At 44.4% G+C, this 16,816-nt stretch overlaps 1 protein-coding gene across 4 annotated transcripts in view; it reads right to left on the bottom strand.

Moving 5' to 3' along the window:
• ARHGEF7 (Rho guanine nucleotide exchange factor (GEF) 7) overlaps positions 1 to 16,816 on the bottom strand; it is a 167,555-nt gene that overhangs the window by 36,074 nt on the left and 114,665 nt on the right. For all 4 annotated transcript variants that reach the window (XM_012637952.1, XM_012637954.1, XM_012637955.1 and 1 more), the window contains exon 8: positions 2,593 to 2,715. In XM_012637952.1, the coding sequence (XP_012493406.1) occupies positions 2,593 to 2,715 (123 nt within the window). The remainder of the gene's footprint in view (positions 1 to 2,592; positions 2,716 to 16,816) is intronic.

Below are 16,816 nucleotides of genomic sequence, written 5' to 3'. Positions count from 1 at the left end.
TTGCTGCGAAAGAATCAGTTTTTACAGATCAAATTATGAAACCCACAGTTCATTTAAAATAGGCAGCCATGGCACACGATGTCTGCTATTACGATAATGCACAAGGTACGTATCAGGGGTAACTCTGCAGTTGCATTCCAAGAGCTATACTTAGAACTTAAACTAAAACAACACAAGGACCATGATGTTGCAAATAAGACTTTTAACTTCAACACACTGCACTTAAATCAATATTTAAAAATTACTCTAAAGCATAAAAGTACATTAATGTAGAAAAGCAGGCAAGAGGTCACACGTTAAGAATCTAAGTATAAAAAAGTAGGGACACTGAAAGAAGCCATCAGCCACATGAAATCATCTCAATTCACCGACTCACACTTTGGGAATGGGATGTGACTTGCGGCAGGCAGAGTGGGAGCTCTGGGCTTAAGGACTTCAGGAGGGCACATGAGCATGGCACTCCCGCAGCAACTCATCAGCTCTGGGGGACTTTCCCCTCCCCCAGGCTTGGACTCCCAGACCCCAATGCTACAGCAACTGCCCCAGGACTGCTGCAAGCCTGGCCTCAGTCTACCCACTCTATCATCCAGCAGGCACTTGGAGGACACACAGACTCTCCACTTCAAAACCTCATCTGTATTCTTTCCTCTGGTTCTTTTGAGAAAATGTTGCACCAACTTTTCAGACATGACACAGTCAGTCATTAAGGTAACAGCAGAGAAGAAGATAAACGTAGCACATACCCACAAGCATTTCTCTTGAAAGTTGTAACATTTAAGGAAACTCTAACAGTCTTAGCTGCTTTTAATGTCATCTTTAGGACAGGTTCTCACTTACACAGGGAAAATACTGAGTTAGACTCTTCCCCCAAAATTGTCCACCTTGCCCTCTTTCTATCCTCCCAAGCCCACCCTATGGGACCAACTCCCTCTCCCAAAAAAGGGAAGGGGGAGGTGAAAAAAGGATTTTAAAAGTATTCTCTAACATTCCACTTGCTTTTTGTTTATCTCCCTTAGCACTCCATCAATAATTCTTGAAGAATGTTCAGAGATACAAATTTAATATTTGCATTGTGCTTTTGTGGAAATTTCATGTAATTTATAAACTCCCAGGAGTAGATGGTATAGCACATTAAGTGAAAATATGCTTGACGCTTTAGAGAAAAAACAATTGCCAGCGTAGCCCACACTCCCAGAAGGGTGATGAGGAGAAAGACCAAGCGGGAGGCGCTGAGGGAGGGTTTCTCTGGGTTTTCTGTTCTGTGACTGCTGTGTGTTCTAACCTCCCTTCTCATCATAGTGTTAAAGGCTACTGCTTCATTTCAGGACTGGAGATGCTTTCACACAAATGGGAAGTTCAAAAATTTTAATCCTTTAGTATTTGAGCACATCCAGGAAACACTAAATTCCAAAAGACATTTCTTTTTTTTTTTTTTTTTAAACAATAAAAGGCAACAAAGCAATGAGCATTTATCAAGGATTTATCATGTTCGCTCGGATCTGCCTCATTTATACGTATTTTGTTTAACACTTATAATAACCCTTGGGATAGGTTCCTTCAGGAAGGGAGCTGAAGCCCAGTGACATGAGGACACCTGTCCAAGGTCCCACAGGCCAGGGGCAGCCTCAGGACCCAAAGCTGAGTCTGCTCTGTCACCCTTCTGACACACTGCTAAGACATTCACACCACGCCACACTGGAGCCTCAACTGCATTCTCAATGGCTAGCAATGCCTGCTTACCAAAGAAGGGTGGGATTTTCTTTAGTTTTAAATTGAAATGTTTAGTTAACATTAAGCTGAAGTTAAATATTTAAGTTAGAAGCACAACGGCATTTATTGTGATGCTACTAAAACACCATTTTTCCCATTTATGGTTTTGAAAATCTTTGAATTGCTGTTTTTGAAAGAAATCATAAAATTTTTCCTAAAACATTAAGAAAAGTATTATGTCTCCTTCAGAAGCAGAAACTGAGTCTCTGAGCTCTAGCCATCTGTACTGTCACCGGGCACAGCCAGTCCTCAACCCCAATACTCGGTAACTAAGACAGCCAAGCAATTTCTCCTAACTCATAGGAAACAAACGTTGCCGTGTCTTATAAAACTAGCAAAAAATCTGTACGTTCTGTGTGACTTGTTTTAATTTTGTTTCAGGTTGAAATGCTAAAGCCAATGGTCTCCAGTTTAATATTTTGCCTAAAAAACCTGGTCCTAATTTGAAACGGCACACTTTCTCTTGTAGCCTATCTAATTCAGTCTCAAGTATTTCCAGTTTTATGAATAGAGAGCAACAGGATTCCAGTAGCCTTGATTAAGCTTGTGGCTACATCCCAAAACACTTGCCAGCTCCCTCAACCCACTTTCCAAAGGGTTCTAGGCTGAACGGGAGACTGCGAAAAAGATCCTTTTCCTTTTACAAGAACTAACCAGCATTTCAGACTTACCAGTATTTCTTGAGGACTAATTTTGAGGAGCAATTAAAATTATCCTCACTTAATGATCAAGTGAATATTCACATTGTATGATTTCATGTGATATTTGAAGGACACAGAGCTGTCCCCCTTCCCTTCTGTTCAGATGTCTATGTGGACTAACCTGTGCTCTGTGAGGACATTCACTGCAGATGGGTGATTGGCACAATACACGAGGTACAGGGTTTTCATCTGTGGCATCAGGTTTAAAAAGCAGCCTCCAACCCTCTGCTGAGCTTCAGGCAACCTGGAGACACACAGCACAAAGGGACACAGTCATCAGTTTTACAGACAGCAGGAGAACTGCTAAGTGACAGGCACGTAATACTTACGTAGGAAAGACCTCCCTTTGTACCCCATCTGTTAGAACAAGATGCACAAATCCCAGAGTACGTCTGTTTCTACATGAATTTAGCAGGGAGAAAAAACTCCTGGAAAGAAGTGCTGCTATAAAGTTCTCCTTGGCAGTGTCCAGCCCCAGGACTTGTGCACAGCACAGCAACAAACTTACAAGTCCAAGTTCTTTGAACAGTGAGAAAAACAGATGTCATGGAGCCTTAAATTGTGCATAAAATAAGGAGAATTATCAAATGTGGTTACATGGTTTGTAAGGTTTTCTACCAAAGTAGCATCAAGACTGACATGAAAAAGAATGCCAAAGCTGCCTTTCCCTCCAGGTTAAATACTGAAGACAGAGCACACCTACTGGGCGCCTCTCCTCCCAGATCCACACCATCATGACAACCAACAGGACTGTTCAAAAAGCATACACTCGCAAGAACAAAAAGAACACAGAAAGAGAGACTAGAACCAACACTGGAAACAGAAGTGCAGATGGGGAATGGGCAGGCCCTCCCCAGAGGCCTCAGGTCAGGGCCTGGGGCAGTCGGCCCATGTGGGAGTGTGCGCTGACACAAGAGTGTGCACAACTCAGGGTTTCTGGCGTGAAGAGACCAGCAATAACCAGCAGCAGGGGCCCACAAGATCCCTGACCCACTTTCCCTGTACCCCAACACAACTCTGCCCACCAGATTCCCAGAATGATAACAGGAAGGGCTGTACCTACAGCATCAGACCAGGGAAAAAGTGACAAAAAAACGTTAACAGCAGGGATCCCTCAGCAAAACAAGAGTCAACCAATCTCAAGCTATGGCCAGCACTTCTATTTTTTTTTTTTTGAGACAGAGTCTTGCTTTTGTTGCCCGGGCTAGAGTGAGTGCCGTGGCGTCAGCCTGGCTCACAGCAACCTCAAACTCCTGGGCTCAAGGGATCCTTCTGCCTCAGCCTCCCGAGTAGCTGGGACTACAGGCATGCGCCACCATGCCCGGCTAATTTTTTCTATATATTTTTAGTTGTCTGATTAATTTCTTTCTATTTTTAGTAGAGACGGGGTCTCGCTCTTGCTCAGGCTGGTTTCGAACTCCTGAGCTCAAACAATCCGCCCACCTCGGCCTCCCAGAGTGCTAGGATTACAGGTGTGAGCCACCGCACCCGGCCTATGGCCAGCACTTCTAAAGTGCTGTTAGTGTGCCAATCTTAATCGTAAGAAGGCACAAAAGGATCAACAACAACAAAATCTAACAGGAATGACAGAAACAAAAGGAGGGGGCAAGCAGGGGAAAGGGAGATATGACAGTTACTATTTAGGGAGCAGAAAATTATCTGAAAGAATTACAATTAATCGTAAGTGAAATAACAGAAGACGCTACATCCTTGAAGAAAGAAAAAGATGCCATTAAACATTCACGGTAAAATTTAAAGAGCTTTTGGAAATTAAAAAATGATAGCAGAATTGAAAAAGTCAATAGGAAATTTAGAAAGTCAAGTTCTGAAAATATCCTAGATTAATGAGAAAGACAGAGAAAATTCTATGATCAGGGCAAGCCATTCCACATCAGGATAAAAGTTCCTAATACAGAAAATCAAAAAAATAAACAGAAGTAAACCAAAGAAATTATCACACAAGTTAGCAGAAAAAACGAGAGACATGAGTGTCAAGAGGACAGAGCTCTCGAGTGTCAGCACGAGGTGGAAAGAGGCCACGTATGACAGTGCTGAAGTTCACAAACAAAGACACAGTAAGCTGTGAGCATGAAGCACCTGTTCCATATAAGGAACAGAGAATTAGAACAGAGTGGGACTCCTTGACAACCCAGAGCCAAGAAGCCAGTGAAGTGGCCCCTGGAACAGCAGGGGAAATCTCTTCCTATAACCCTGTCTCCATCTGGGTCAGAAGTGAGCACCAGTAAGGATTAACTGACTGCCACGCCATCTTTCCTCAGGAAGTTTCTGAGGATGTGCTGGACCAAATGTGGGAGTTATGCAAAAAAAGAGGAAGATAATGCCATCTAACATCCTGGCCAGAACTCCAGGATAAGATCCAGGCCCTGCAACTGCTGCTTCCTCCAATAAGCACTCTGTCTTAGTCCCCACCTGCTGCTGTAACAAAACACCTTGGACTAGGTAATGTATAAACTACGGAGATTTACTGCTCACAGTTCTGGAAGGCACCAGCAGATTCTGTGCCTGATGAGAGCCAGGTCTCTGCTTCCAAGTCGGCACCTGGCTGCATGTCCACAGGGTGGAAGGGACGAGAAGCTACCTCAGGCCTCTCCTGCGGCACTAATCCCATTTATGAGGGCCCCACCCTCATGACCTAATCACCACCTCAAGGCCCCACCTTTCACTACCATCCAATTGGCGATTAAGACTCAACATACGCAGGTGGAGGAAAACATTCAGACTGTAGCACACCTGGCTCCTGCTGTGCCACTGGCCTAGCAGGCCTTTCAGCGCTGAGCCCTCCACCCTGCAGGCAGTAAGTACCTCAGGCCATGCCTGCCCTGCTTCTACCTCCAGCAAGTCTCCGGGGTGTTTTCTCCGAATTCCACACCCCCAGCAGCAAGGAGACTCACTCTGTGAATTTCTGGTCCTTAATTAGTGCTACTTTCTATCCTGAGGCTGCTAAGTACTGGCTGGACAATGTCAAAGCGGGAGAATCGCTGAGTTACAAATATTAGGGAAAATCACACATGTTCAAAACACCAAGCACTCAAGATTCCCAGTAACTCAGTGTTCTCCCTGTTTTTCAGCAACTGTTATTCATTCCTTATTGTTTATCAAGGCTGTAAGAGGCTGTTCCTCTTCTAATTTAAGAAAATGTCCTGAGCAGTTACCAGTACGCGCTACGATAATGGCTGCGGGAGGCACAGGCACGAGGAAGCAAGACTACACACATCCCCTTAATCCGTCCTCCTCCGAACAATCATTCCCAGCACAGTCGGTCTTCCCTTCTATGCTGAGTAACATGCTAGTTTTAAAAAACCATGAGCTTCAGGAAAGATATGAAAATAAATCTTTGCTTCTAAAATGTAGACAATATGTAGTTAATGTAAATAATGCACATAATAAAAATGCACACTGTAGATAAAAATATCCCACTCAGGATTGGAGCAAAGGTTCAGAAGGTTGGTCTGTGTAAGAACCTCTATCTCTACAGACAGAGCGCCTGACTGATACTAAGTGCTCTCCAATTTACCAGTCCTTTCCCTCTGCTGTACTAAAGAATATGGACACCCACCTTCCGTATTTAAAACTCTCCGTCTCTCCACCTCTCTGTGCCTGTGTCTGAGCAGGATGTCCCTACCCAGAGTGGTGAGCCAGAATGGTGAGAACAGCTCTCCAGAGAGCAAGGGACTGGCTGCCATGGCAGAGCCACGCCCAAACGCCAGCAGCTGAGGATGAGGATGGAACTCTTTCTGCAGGTAACTGCTATGAACAGATCCACAGATGGGAATCTGTCCTACCTGCTTTTTCTGCCAATCTTCTTTGTCCTCCAATTCAGTAGCTACTAGCCACGTGGGACTACTTCTATTAAAGTTAATTAAATTAAATAATCATTTTTCTCGGTTATATTAACCTCACTTCAAGTGCTCAATAGCCCTACATGGCTAGTGGCCACTGCATCAGGACAGCACACACATAGCATTTCCATCAACACAAAAACTTCTACAAAGCAGTGCTGGCGTACCTCATCCAAGCCACGTTTCTAAACCCTGGCATGTCATGAATTTCTTATTATGCTGTTTTACTGTTTAGTTCATTTATACTTAACTGAAGTAAACTAGCATTTGTACTACTAACATTTATTTCCAAGTGAGAACTGCTAAGTGGGGTTGTCATAGCTTCAGGGATTAGCCACAGTTCTATCTGCAGAATAAACAGTCGCTGACTCAACAAATTAATTTCAACTACTATATTTATTCAGCACCATAATAAGGTACTGGAAACAAATTTAAAAAGAAATAGTCTCTACCCTAAAAGTGAAGTCAACTGAATAGAAGACAGAATATGTCACCACAATTACATGAGTTGCGAGCCCGCAGGGGAGCACAGAGCCCCTCACTCTGTAATCCAAGGAGGCCCAGCAACCAAGCCCAAGTACACGTCATTGAAAGACTAACAAGTACCTTCTCTTTTCTTTAAGGATCCAGGCCCTTAAGACACAGCCATCTGGAGAATATTACACGCTGACATCTGAGCAGGAGACGTTCACACTCAGAGATACAGTGAAATATAATACTGGGAAGTGTCTTACTTCTAGAATGAGAGAGAACCCTGAGTGCCTAGCAGAGGGAGCAAAGATAACTGGGTAATGATGGGATGCCACAGTTGTATGAACAAGAAGAGAACGCTGCCAGAGACGTGGCACAGGAAAATTACTGGGTATGCACTACCTAAAATGGGTTAAGTTATAATGATCACATAAACATCGCTTAGTGCTGGGCCATATACTATGTTAGGATTTCACTTCCCACCTGGTCTAATGCCATAGCTCTGAGCCATTCAAAGGAGAATGTACCTAAAATCTAGATCAATAAGTTATCCTGTGTGATACTTCCACCCGATGACAATTACGTCATATGTTAGCATGGCTTATAAACGAACAATGACTTCGTCGTACAAGCTTTTCCTGTTCCTTTCTCCCCACTGAGCCTAGGCGCTGGATTTTATTCTCTCTCTCAGTCCCAAAACATTACTCCAAGAATTTCCTAACACTGCCACCACCAAACAACTCCACAGTTTACACAGCCCTTCCAAGCACTAACTCACTGGATGGCACCAGCAGAGGCGGCTCAGAAAGGTCAGGTGAGTCCTAATACCTGAGCGCACCGTCAGAAACAGGCACCGTCCAGAAGACTGACGTCACAGGACAAAACCACCAAACCCAGAGATCATTGCAGAGGATGACTTAAGAATTAAACAAGAAGATTTTCTTGTTGGTTCTCTCTTGTGTTTCCAGAGGTGGTTTTTCAGAGTGTGATAATGTGCAGGGAGGGCTCCACTGGGGCTAATGCTGAGGCTGCCGAAAGAGGCAGGCATCACACCAGCGGCTCCCACCCACAGCAGAGCCAGGGCTGAGACCTGATAACAGGTATGGTGTCAGGATAAGTCAACTAACAGTCTGATCACAGCCATAATCACACAGCAACAGCACAGGTAAAGAGTGTGTCCAAGGGGTCTTTCTCCACTCCCAGAGTGAAAATGACTGGGTCTCAGCAAAAACATTTGAGAAACCAGAAAACTGCTGAACAATTTTCCCCATAACACATTTATTCCTACTGATGTTTCTAACAAGACAGAGGAAAAGGTTCCCAGTTGCAATAAACATCAATTTCAGATGGAGACTGAGATCCACATGACGACACAACTATGCACTAGGTAAACCTCAGGGTACACCCCCTCCTCAACAGACCCAGGATAGTCTGCCCACCTCCAGCTTTCAGAGATCAGACCTTGAAAGCAGCCTTATGTTCCCACCCTTGGTGAGCCCAAGGCCACCAGGAACACACAGCCCACACAGACACAAGGCCCCCGTAGCCACACGGCCTCTGGCAGTCTTTGGCAAGTTATCCCTTGCTCACCTGAAAACCAGGAATGTGAACAACTCTTTCAAGGATCCCAGCACCTCCAGGAAGGTCCAGGGTCAGAGTGGGGCTCCAGGGTGCCCCCCATTAGGACTCTTCCCTGACCCCTCTTCCGACCTGGCTCATTCCCTGGGCTGACACTTAGGTCCTGATCACCAGTGCCTCCAGGACCCCACAGCTAGACCCACTGCACCTGCCACAGCTCCACCACCACTTCCTAGATGTCTTAGACCCCCTGACAGCCCAGGGCTGAGGACCAGCATCTGACACTGCATCCACAACCAGACTCTGTGGCCATGCCCTCCACTGGCCCCACAAGGCTGAACCCCACGAACTTGAATCATCTTCAACAAATGGGTTTAAACCTCGAACCACCCCCAAATTAACAAGTCCTATTCCTTGTGGCTTAATAAGGATGGACCATGCAGAACCAGAAGTATACTCCATGTCTAAGCCAGTCTAACTCCAAAGTTAAATATTATCTCTAGATCACAGCGCCCATGCTTGAATTATTTGGATGTTTCAGAAACATAGCTTTAAAACAAAATAAACTATATCCTCTAGTTTCAAATCTGTATTCTGATAATAACCTAAAACAAATACAATTGTTATTATGAAAATGTTACAGTAATGGTCCAAATGGTGTTTGCAAAAATGCATTTACTTATATCTTAAGATAAGCTCTATAATTAATTTTTTAACAAAATCAACATAACATTTGCTTAACTAATATAACAATTACATTAAACACTTTTAAATATTCTCTTCGGTAAACTTAAGTCCTATCCTTCATGAAGCAACAAATAGGAACTCAGTCTATTGATGTCTGTAATACACTGAAAAGGAGTTTACCACTAAAATAAAATCCACACATACAGGTAAGACAAAACGCAAGAGAAGCAGAGAAGGCTGTGTTGAGAATCGACGCACTCCCTGGGCCTGAAAGAGCATGCAGGACTTCCGTAAGAGGACACCAGAAGAGGATCCAAATGGAGGAATAGCCCGGTGAGCTGTGGGGAATTTATTCCCAGCCCTGCCAGGGAGCTGAGGCACAGGGCAGGGGTGGGGGAACATGAAGGGGCCGGACTTCTAAATTAGCTTCTAAAAAAATTTACTTTTGAGGTAAAATACACATATGTAATTTAGCATCTTTACCATTTTTAAGTGTACAGTTCAGTGGCAGTAAGTACATTTACATTCTTTTCTTCTTTTCCCTCCATTCCGCCACCTGCCGTCTGGTAATCACCATTCTACTCTCTGTCTTCATGAGACCCACTTTTCTAGCTCCCATTTACACAGGCTTTTTTCAAGAAGTAAAAATTCTCACGATTTAAACAGGTCCTGGTCAAACGATTCAGAGACCAGCTGGTGAAACAGCGCTGTGAACAAACAAATGAAGAAAGAGGTGCCGCCCAAAGTCTGTGCGTTGAACGGTTTCAGAAGGAGGCCCTGCTGGTGGAGAAGCCAGACAAACCCTGTGAGAAGGACACCTAGGAGAAAAGGTCACGTTATACCCAGGGTTTCTAGAAAGCATGCACAGGTAGGGGTGATGAGGGGTATGAGTGGGGGCAGGGGAAGGGAGGGACACCAGTGGGTTCCTATTGCCTCCACCAAGGGTCTCTCCAGAGACGGGCACGATAATGTTGGAAAACAAGCCAAGTGATCAAGACCTGATCCAGAGAGGCTGATTTCTGTGACACTTCAGACCTGGGATGGTGGACATTATGCCACATACAGTGAGACGGAGGTGTCAGGAGGAGACCTGGAGGGTGGGCAGTAAGGATGCGCCAGAGGAAGCCAGACAGGACAAGGAAGTGAGGTGGCTAAAAATGCACAAGTGCCTACACTGCAATCACTCTACCTCCCAAACTACTATTTATGAACTTTCAAGCTTCCTTCATCATCCAAAACATGCCTTTCCTGAACATTTAGTCCATTTCTCTTATTTCTCTTTCACCTTCCAAGAGAAACTCTCCTGCCTTTTTTAGTTTATGATATAGCTACAGCCTCCTGCCAAGTAATTGATTACTATCTGATAAGAATAAGGTTAAAAATACATTTTGTTGTTTTCTACCATTCCAAATATAGGCAGACAGTCTTAGCTAGCTGGTGGTTAAAAATAAGTTGTTTCCCCTCCACTTGTTTTAGAAAAAAACAAAACATTCACATTAAAAAATAAGATCTAGAATGATGTAGACCATTTGTTACATTTATTAAATCTGCAGTCCCCAACCCCCAGGCCACAGACTGGCACCAGTCTGAAGCCTGTTAGGGACCAGGCCACAGAGCTCTGCTATCCCCTCCCCCTGCACCTCATTCCAGTCCATGGAAAAATTGTCCTTCATGAAACTTATGAACGGTGGGGCTGCACAGCAGGAGGTGGCGGTGGGTGAGCCAGTGAAGCTTCTTCTGTATTTACAGCTGCTCCCCCATCTCCCGCATCACTGTCTGGGCTCTGTCTCTCCCTGCCCTTCTACGGAAAAATTGTCTTCCATGAAACTGGTCCCTGGTGCCAAAAAGGTTGGGGACCACTGCATTAATCATTCTGTACTTCCAACCTGATTCCATGGCTAGCCAGCTGTCAAACATCTCCATGAACAAAGAGAAAAGAACTGAAAAGAACTGAAAAGAAAGCAGGGTATTCCCACCTTCCACAGAAAAATTTCCCCCAGATAATGAGTAACAAAATGTCCTGAAGCCTGAGAGCAGAGAGTAAAACAAAGACTGAAAACTGGGAGAGTGAGAAAGGAGTGCCCCATCTAAAGGAAAACAGATCCTCTTTTCAAGAATATCAAGTGATTTCATTCACAGACTGGGGCAAACCCAGCAAAGGATTGTGAGGTGAGCTTTGGGCAGATCTATCCAACTCCAGAACTGAACCCTTAACCCTGCCACCCCTCTGGCCGCCACTCCCAGCTCCCCTCCCAGCCTGGCCTGCGACTCCAGGTAGCCCTTGCCCTTGGACACCTTCACTCCGAGGCCAAAGCCTCCTCCTAACCTTGCCTTCATGTGTTAGTGGCACCAAAATCCTCTTCATCAACTTGACCCAAATCACATTTTTTAATTGTCACCAGAATAGAAGCTGAAAATCATAAATATAGCAGTTCCAACAGTTTTACAAGAAATAGCACAAACAACAAATATGCTGAGAAATTAAGTCTCTAGAGAAGTAAATTTTTTCTCTGATCTACTGTTCTCAACATCTATCTATTGAAAATTCACAACATATTAGAATTATATAACTAAATGACTGGAGACATAAATAGTAAGACACAGTCTTGCCCTCTAACCTAACAGCACCCATGAACCAGCACCATCATGGAGCAACCTTTGCTACAAAAAGCGTATGTCCCTTACGGTTCCACAGGTGGTGGCTCCGTACGCTGCACTTCCAGACAGCCAGAGAGTATGCTCTATTCCGTGGGAGGACCATCATATGCCCATGTGAAACTTCGAGATGAAAAGGTGCCCCATGCATCACACTGTGACATAAAGCAAAAGCAAGGAAGCTGTGCTATGATACATTTTAATCACAACTGGGTTGTGAGAGGCTATTGTTGGCCCTGAATGTCACCAAAGCCAACAGGAGCCAAAGCAGTGTGAAGCACATCCAGAGGAGGAAAAGGAGGAGGAGGAAGAGCAAGGGGAGGAGGAAGGGAAGGGGAGGAGGAGGGTGGAAGGTGGTGTTGGCCTGGAGAGGAAGTAGAGAGTAAGAAAGGAAGAGAGAGGGAGGAGAAGGGGGCAGGGAGAGAGGAAAAGAGAAGAGAAAGAAAGGGGCAGGGAAAGGGAGGGAGCGAGAGAACAGGAGAGAGGGAGCGAGGGAGGATGGGAAGGAAAGACCCAGAATGGAATGGTGAAGGGAGTCACAGCCACCCCAAGCAACTATTGCATACATGAAAAACGCAGTGTATAAGTCCCAGCACAGTGCTGGACCTGGGGGTGGGGGGTGGTACAGTGATCCAGGTGCCCCAGCTGCTTCAAGAGCTGCCCATCTGAGAGAGGGATACAGCAAATCCTGGCACCCACTGCCTACCAGCTTATACTCTGGCATCTGTACTTAACAAAGGGCCAGAGAGTTATTGGGTATTAGAAGAGTACTAAGTCATTATCAAAATAAATAAATAAAAATAAAATTCAGTACAATAGCAAGGATATTCCAAAAGAGAACTTCTTAGGTTCTATTTTCATCAGAATTTAACCTGCTTTTTATCATAAAATACAAGCAAATCCCCAAGTTACTAAATGAGTTTTATCTGAAAAACTTGTTTTGAAGACAGTGTTAGATTCTGGGAATTCATTTCCCCATAGAAGCAATTTTATAAGCCACAGTTCCACATTTCCAGACGAGTCCAAAGATTCTTTAAGCCATAATGTAATAGTATCTACACAGATTATAGGGAATCGTGTATTACAGGGAATTTTCCATCACTTAAAATAATATTTTAAAGGAAAACTGCATTCAAAGGCTATCCTAAGAACACGCCCCATCTCAACCCCCTACAACTGCCCTATCTGGAAGTGAGGCAGGGCTTGTTCTCAACAGAAGGCAGCCAGGGAGAGGGAGGAGCCAGGCTCCCCACTGGGCCCCAGGAGGCCATCAAGGTGAGCGGAGAGTGGGTGAGAAGCGGAGCAGAGCCTATTGGCAAGTACTGCTGACCAGAGGAGTAAAACTATAACCCTGACACTCTCCCTGGGGAGGAGGAACTCTCAGAATCAGTTACTCTTTCACACTACATCGAATGGAGACAAGCTGGCTCCAAATCTGAATCTACCAGTTACTAGCTCCATGATCCTGGCAAGTCATTCGACTTCTTGGTGTCTTGACTTTCTTACATTTAAAAATCTACCTCACCAGGGTCATTGAAAGGACATAATTAGTTAATACATATAAAGAACTGAGAACAGGCCCAGAAACATATTAATAATTGAATAGGCTGGGCAAGGTGGCTCATGCCTGTAATCCTAGCACTCTGGGAGGCTGAGGTGGGAGGATCACTTGAGCTCAGGAGCTCAACACCAGCCTGAGCAAGAGTGAGACCCTGTCTCTACCAAAAACAGAAAAATAAGCTGGGCGTCATGGTGTGCGCCTGTAGTCCCAACTACTAGGGAGGTTGAGGCAGCAAGATTGTTTGAGACCAGAGGTTGCAGTGAGCTACGATGATGCCACTGCACTCCAGCCAGCTCAACACAGCAAGACTGTCTCTCAAAAAAAAAAGAAACTCAGTAAATGGTAGGTCTACATAAGGAAATTCACCTTATATATTTACTTATAAGACTCAGAGAAGAAAGTACGTCTGAAAATGAAGTAATAGCTAAAATGGTACAGACATAAGATAGACAAGAGCTGCCATTAAAATGGTATTTGAGAAACTCTCCTAATGACACTAAAGTGGTAAAAATTTTTCTATAGTTCTCTTCTGGGGCCCTTTTTTGACACATCTGCAAATCACTTAATTCCCGACAACAGTAATGCCGTCTGGACTGGGCGTCCCTAGAGGAAGAGACGCCCAGTCCCTTCTGCCTGTGCCATCCACCCCTGCCTCTGTTGAGGCTGAACTGCAACCTCACTGCCCAAAGCAAGCAGGCAGGCTCTGGATCCCAGCCTCAGTTATACCTATGTTTCCCTAAAAACCACAGTTTAGAGAAGAGGACGACAATGTAAACAATAATTATCTCTGGATGAAAAGATGTTAACTTTCAGTTTGCCCTATTCTTTAGTTTCTGGATATTTTGAGTCTATAACTCTTCCACAAGCAGAAAGAAATGTGAATACTATTTTAACAAGTGCTCCCTACCCACTGCCATCTAGGCTTTTTCCCAACATTGAGCCAGAACCCACTGTGGTGCTTCCCAGGATCACACAGGGGCCCTAGGAGGGTGGGGCCCCAGGAAGCTCCCGCCACTTCAAGAAGGACCAGTTGCTGTGGCAACCAGAGAAAAAGTTCTCTTTTTAGGACAAAAGAATGCTTGGAAAAAGTTGTATAAACTACAGGCGAGATCTAGGCGTGGAGTAATTCTTAGGGAAAAACAAACACGGGAGGAAGATGAGCGAACACATGAGAAAGTGAATGTGAGAGCAAGCCAACCCACTCCTGGTGCTGGTGAGAGCTGTGGAGAGGAGACAGACTCCAGGCTGCAGTGGCTTCCCTGAGGCACTAACTAGAAAACCTAATGCAAACCAAGAAATGAAGTCACTGTTACTTTCACCTTCACAAAATCACTATAAATGATTATTAGTCAGGGGCTTTTAAGGCAAAAGATATTTATTAAACACGGAAAAGAATCCCAACAAGATTAAACATCCTCCTCTCTGCTCTGGTCTCTCTGCATCCCTGTGCCTTCCACCACCCTGCTCAACCCGTTCTGCACAGAGCAGACAGTTCATTTTACACAGGAACACCAATTATGACTGTGGTCCCCAAGTGCCAGGCCACAGACCAGTGGCCTGTTAGCAACCAGGCCGCACAGCAGGAGGTGAGCGGTGGGCCAGTGAGTGAGCAAAGCTTCATCTGTACTTACAGCTGCTCCCCATGGCTCACATCACCACATAAGGTCCATCTCCTGACAGATCAGCGGTAGCATTAGATTCTCATAGGAGCTCAAATCCTGCTGTGAACTGCATACTCAGGGGATGTAGGCTGCATGCTTCTCTTGAGAATCTAATGCCTGATGATCTCAGGTGGAGTGGAGGAGGTGATGCTTGCACTGGGGAGCAGCTGCAAATACATATTATCATTAGCAGAGATCTGACTGCACAATAAACGTAATGTGCTTCAATCATCCCGAAATCACTCCCCCACCACCGGGTCCGTGGAAAAATTGTCTTCCATGAAACCAATCGCTGCTGCCAAAAAGGTTGGGATGTCTGGATTATGCCACCGCCGAGCTCAAAGTCCATCCCCAGTGGCTTCCAACCACTCTTACGGAAGGTCCCAGGACAGGGTCTGGCCTGCCCTCTGGGCGCAGACTGTTCCCTGCTCCCTGCTCACAGGGCCCAGCCACAGCAGATGCCCAGCTGGGGCCCTTCTGAGGGAGCACATTAAATGTATTGGGTCTCTGTACCCCTGGTTCCTGGCACAGAGCTCTTAAAACCCTTTAAATTTCATGAGTGAAAAATACGCATACAGTGAATGAACAAATACAAAATTTTAGCAGAAAAACAGAAAGTATAACAAAGAAATAGAAATTCTAAAATTGAAAAAAAAATAAACAATTTCTCAAACTAAAAAATCACTGCATGGGGATGACAGAGGAAAGAGGCAGGCAGGGAACTTGAAGACAAAGCAACAGATATCATTCAATCTGAAGAAAAGGAGGGAGAAATAGAATGGAAAAAAAGAAAAAGAACAGAGCCCAAGGGATGGTGGGACAACATCAAAAGGTCTAAGTACGTGTACCTGGAGCCCCAGACGGAGAGCAGAAAGAGTAAACAGAAAAATATCTGAAGAAGTAATGACCAACAATTTCCCAAATTACAGACACAAATTTATAGGTTCAAGAAGTCAGAAAACCGCACTCAGGACAATCACTGTCAAAATGCTAAAAACCAAAACTCAAGGCAAAATCTAGAAAGCAGTCAGGTGAACAGCTATAGAAACCGTGCCACAGAACATAACGAAGGCTGTCACTAGACTGCTGGATACAGCAAAGGCCACAGACAGGGAGCAAAATCCTTCAAGTGCTGAAACCAATTCACCCAGAATTCGGTACCCAGCAAAAAAAAAAAAAAATCGGGAATGAAGGCAAGATAAAGACATTTTCAGATAAACAAAATCTGAGAGAATTTATCAACACACCTGAACTATTTTTAAAAATCTGAAAAGAGTTCCTCAGCCTGAAGGAAAACGACGCCAGACAGAAACTTGAGTACAACAGTTCACAGTGCTGTTATAGTGCCCAGCAGTGGTACTGCAAAATATACTTTTTAAGTATCTTATATTACTTTATTTAGACTGCATTATCCACAGCCAGTGAGAAAACCAGAGGCAAACATTTATTCCCATTTTGTGTACAATATGGCCCCTTGCAAAGACCTCAAATTGTTTGCAAATGATCTTCATTCACCAAAAGCAAAGTGATTCCCAAACTACTCTTTCATGGTAATATAAATAATCCACTTTATGCAAAATAAAAATGCTGCAAAAGGAAAAAGAATATGAATTTCTGTTTGAAAGCGAGTATTTAGTTTCTCTAGCATTCAGCTTTCCTTGCCATATCGTCCATTATGAAATGCTTGACAAAACCTTGAAGCCTAGCCAAAGAGCTAAGGAACAAGCCTATTTTCATCACGGCAAAGTGTCACCAATTTAAAGAAGTAGTGCAACAAAAGGCAGGCTACTCCCTCACCACTGCCAAGATTTAAAAAGACATGGCTGGAGGGGAAACCAGAGACCAACCAAAATTTAAAAGAAAAAAGTGTTC

The sequence above is a fragment of the Propithecus coquereli genome, unplaced genomic scaffold, assembly GCF_000956105.1.
Source record: "Propithecus coquereli isolate 6110/MARCELLA unplaced genomic scaffold, Pcoq_1.0 Scaffold125, whole genome shotgun sequence".
NCBI classification, from domain to species: domain Eukaryota; kingdom Metazoa; phylum Chordata; class Mammalia; order Primates; family Indriidae; genus Propithecus; species Propithecus coquereli.
The sequence above is the reverse complement of the archived record's forward strand: the minus strand, read 5'-3'. Positions and strand labels throughout refer to the sequence as shown.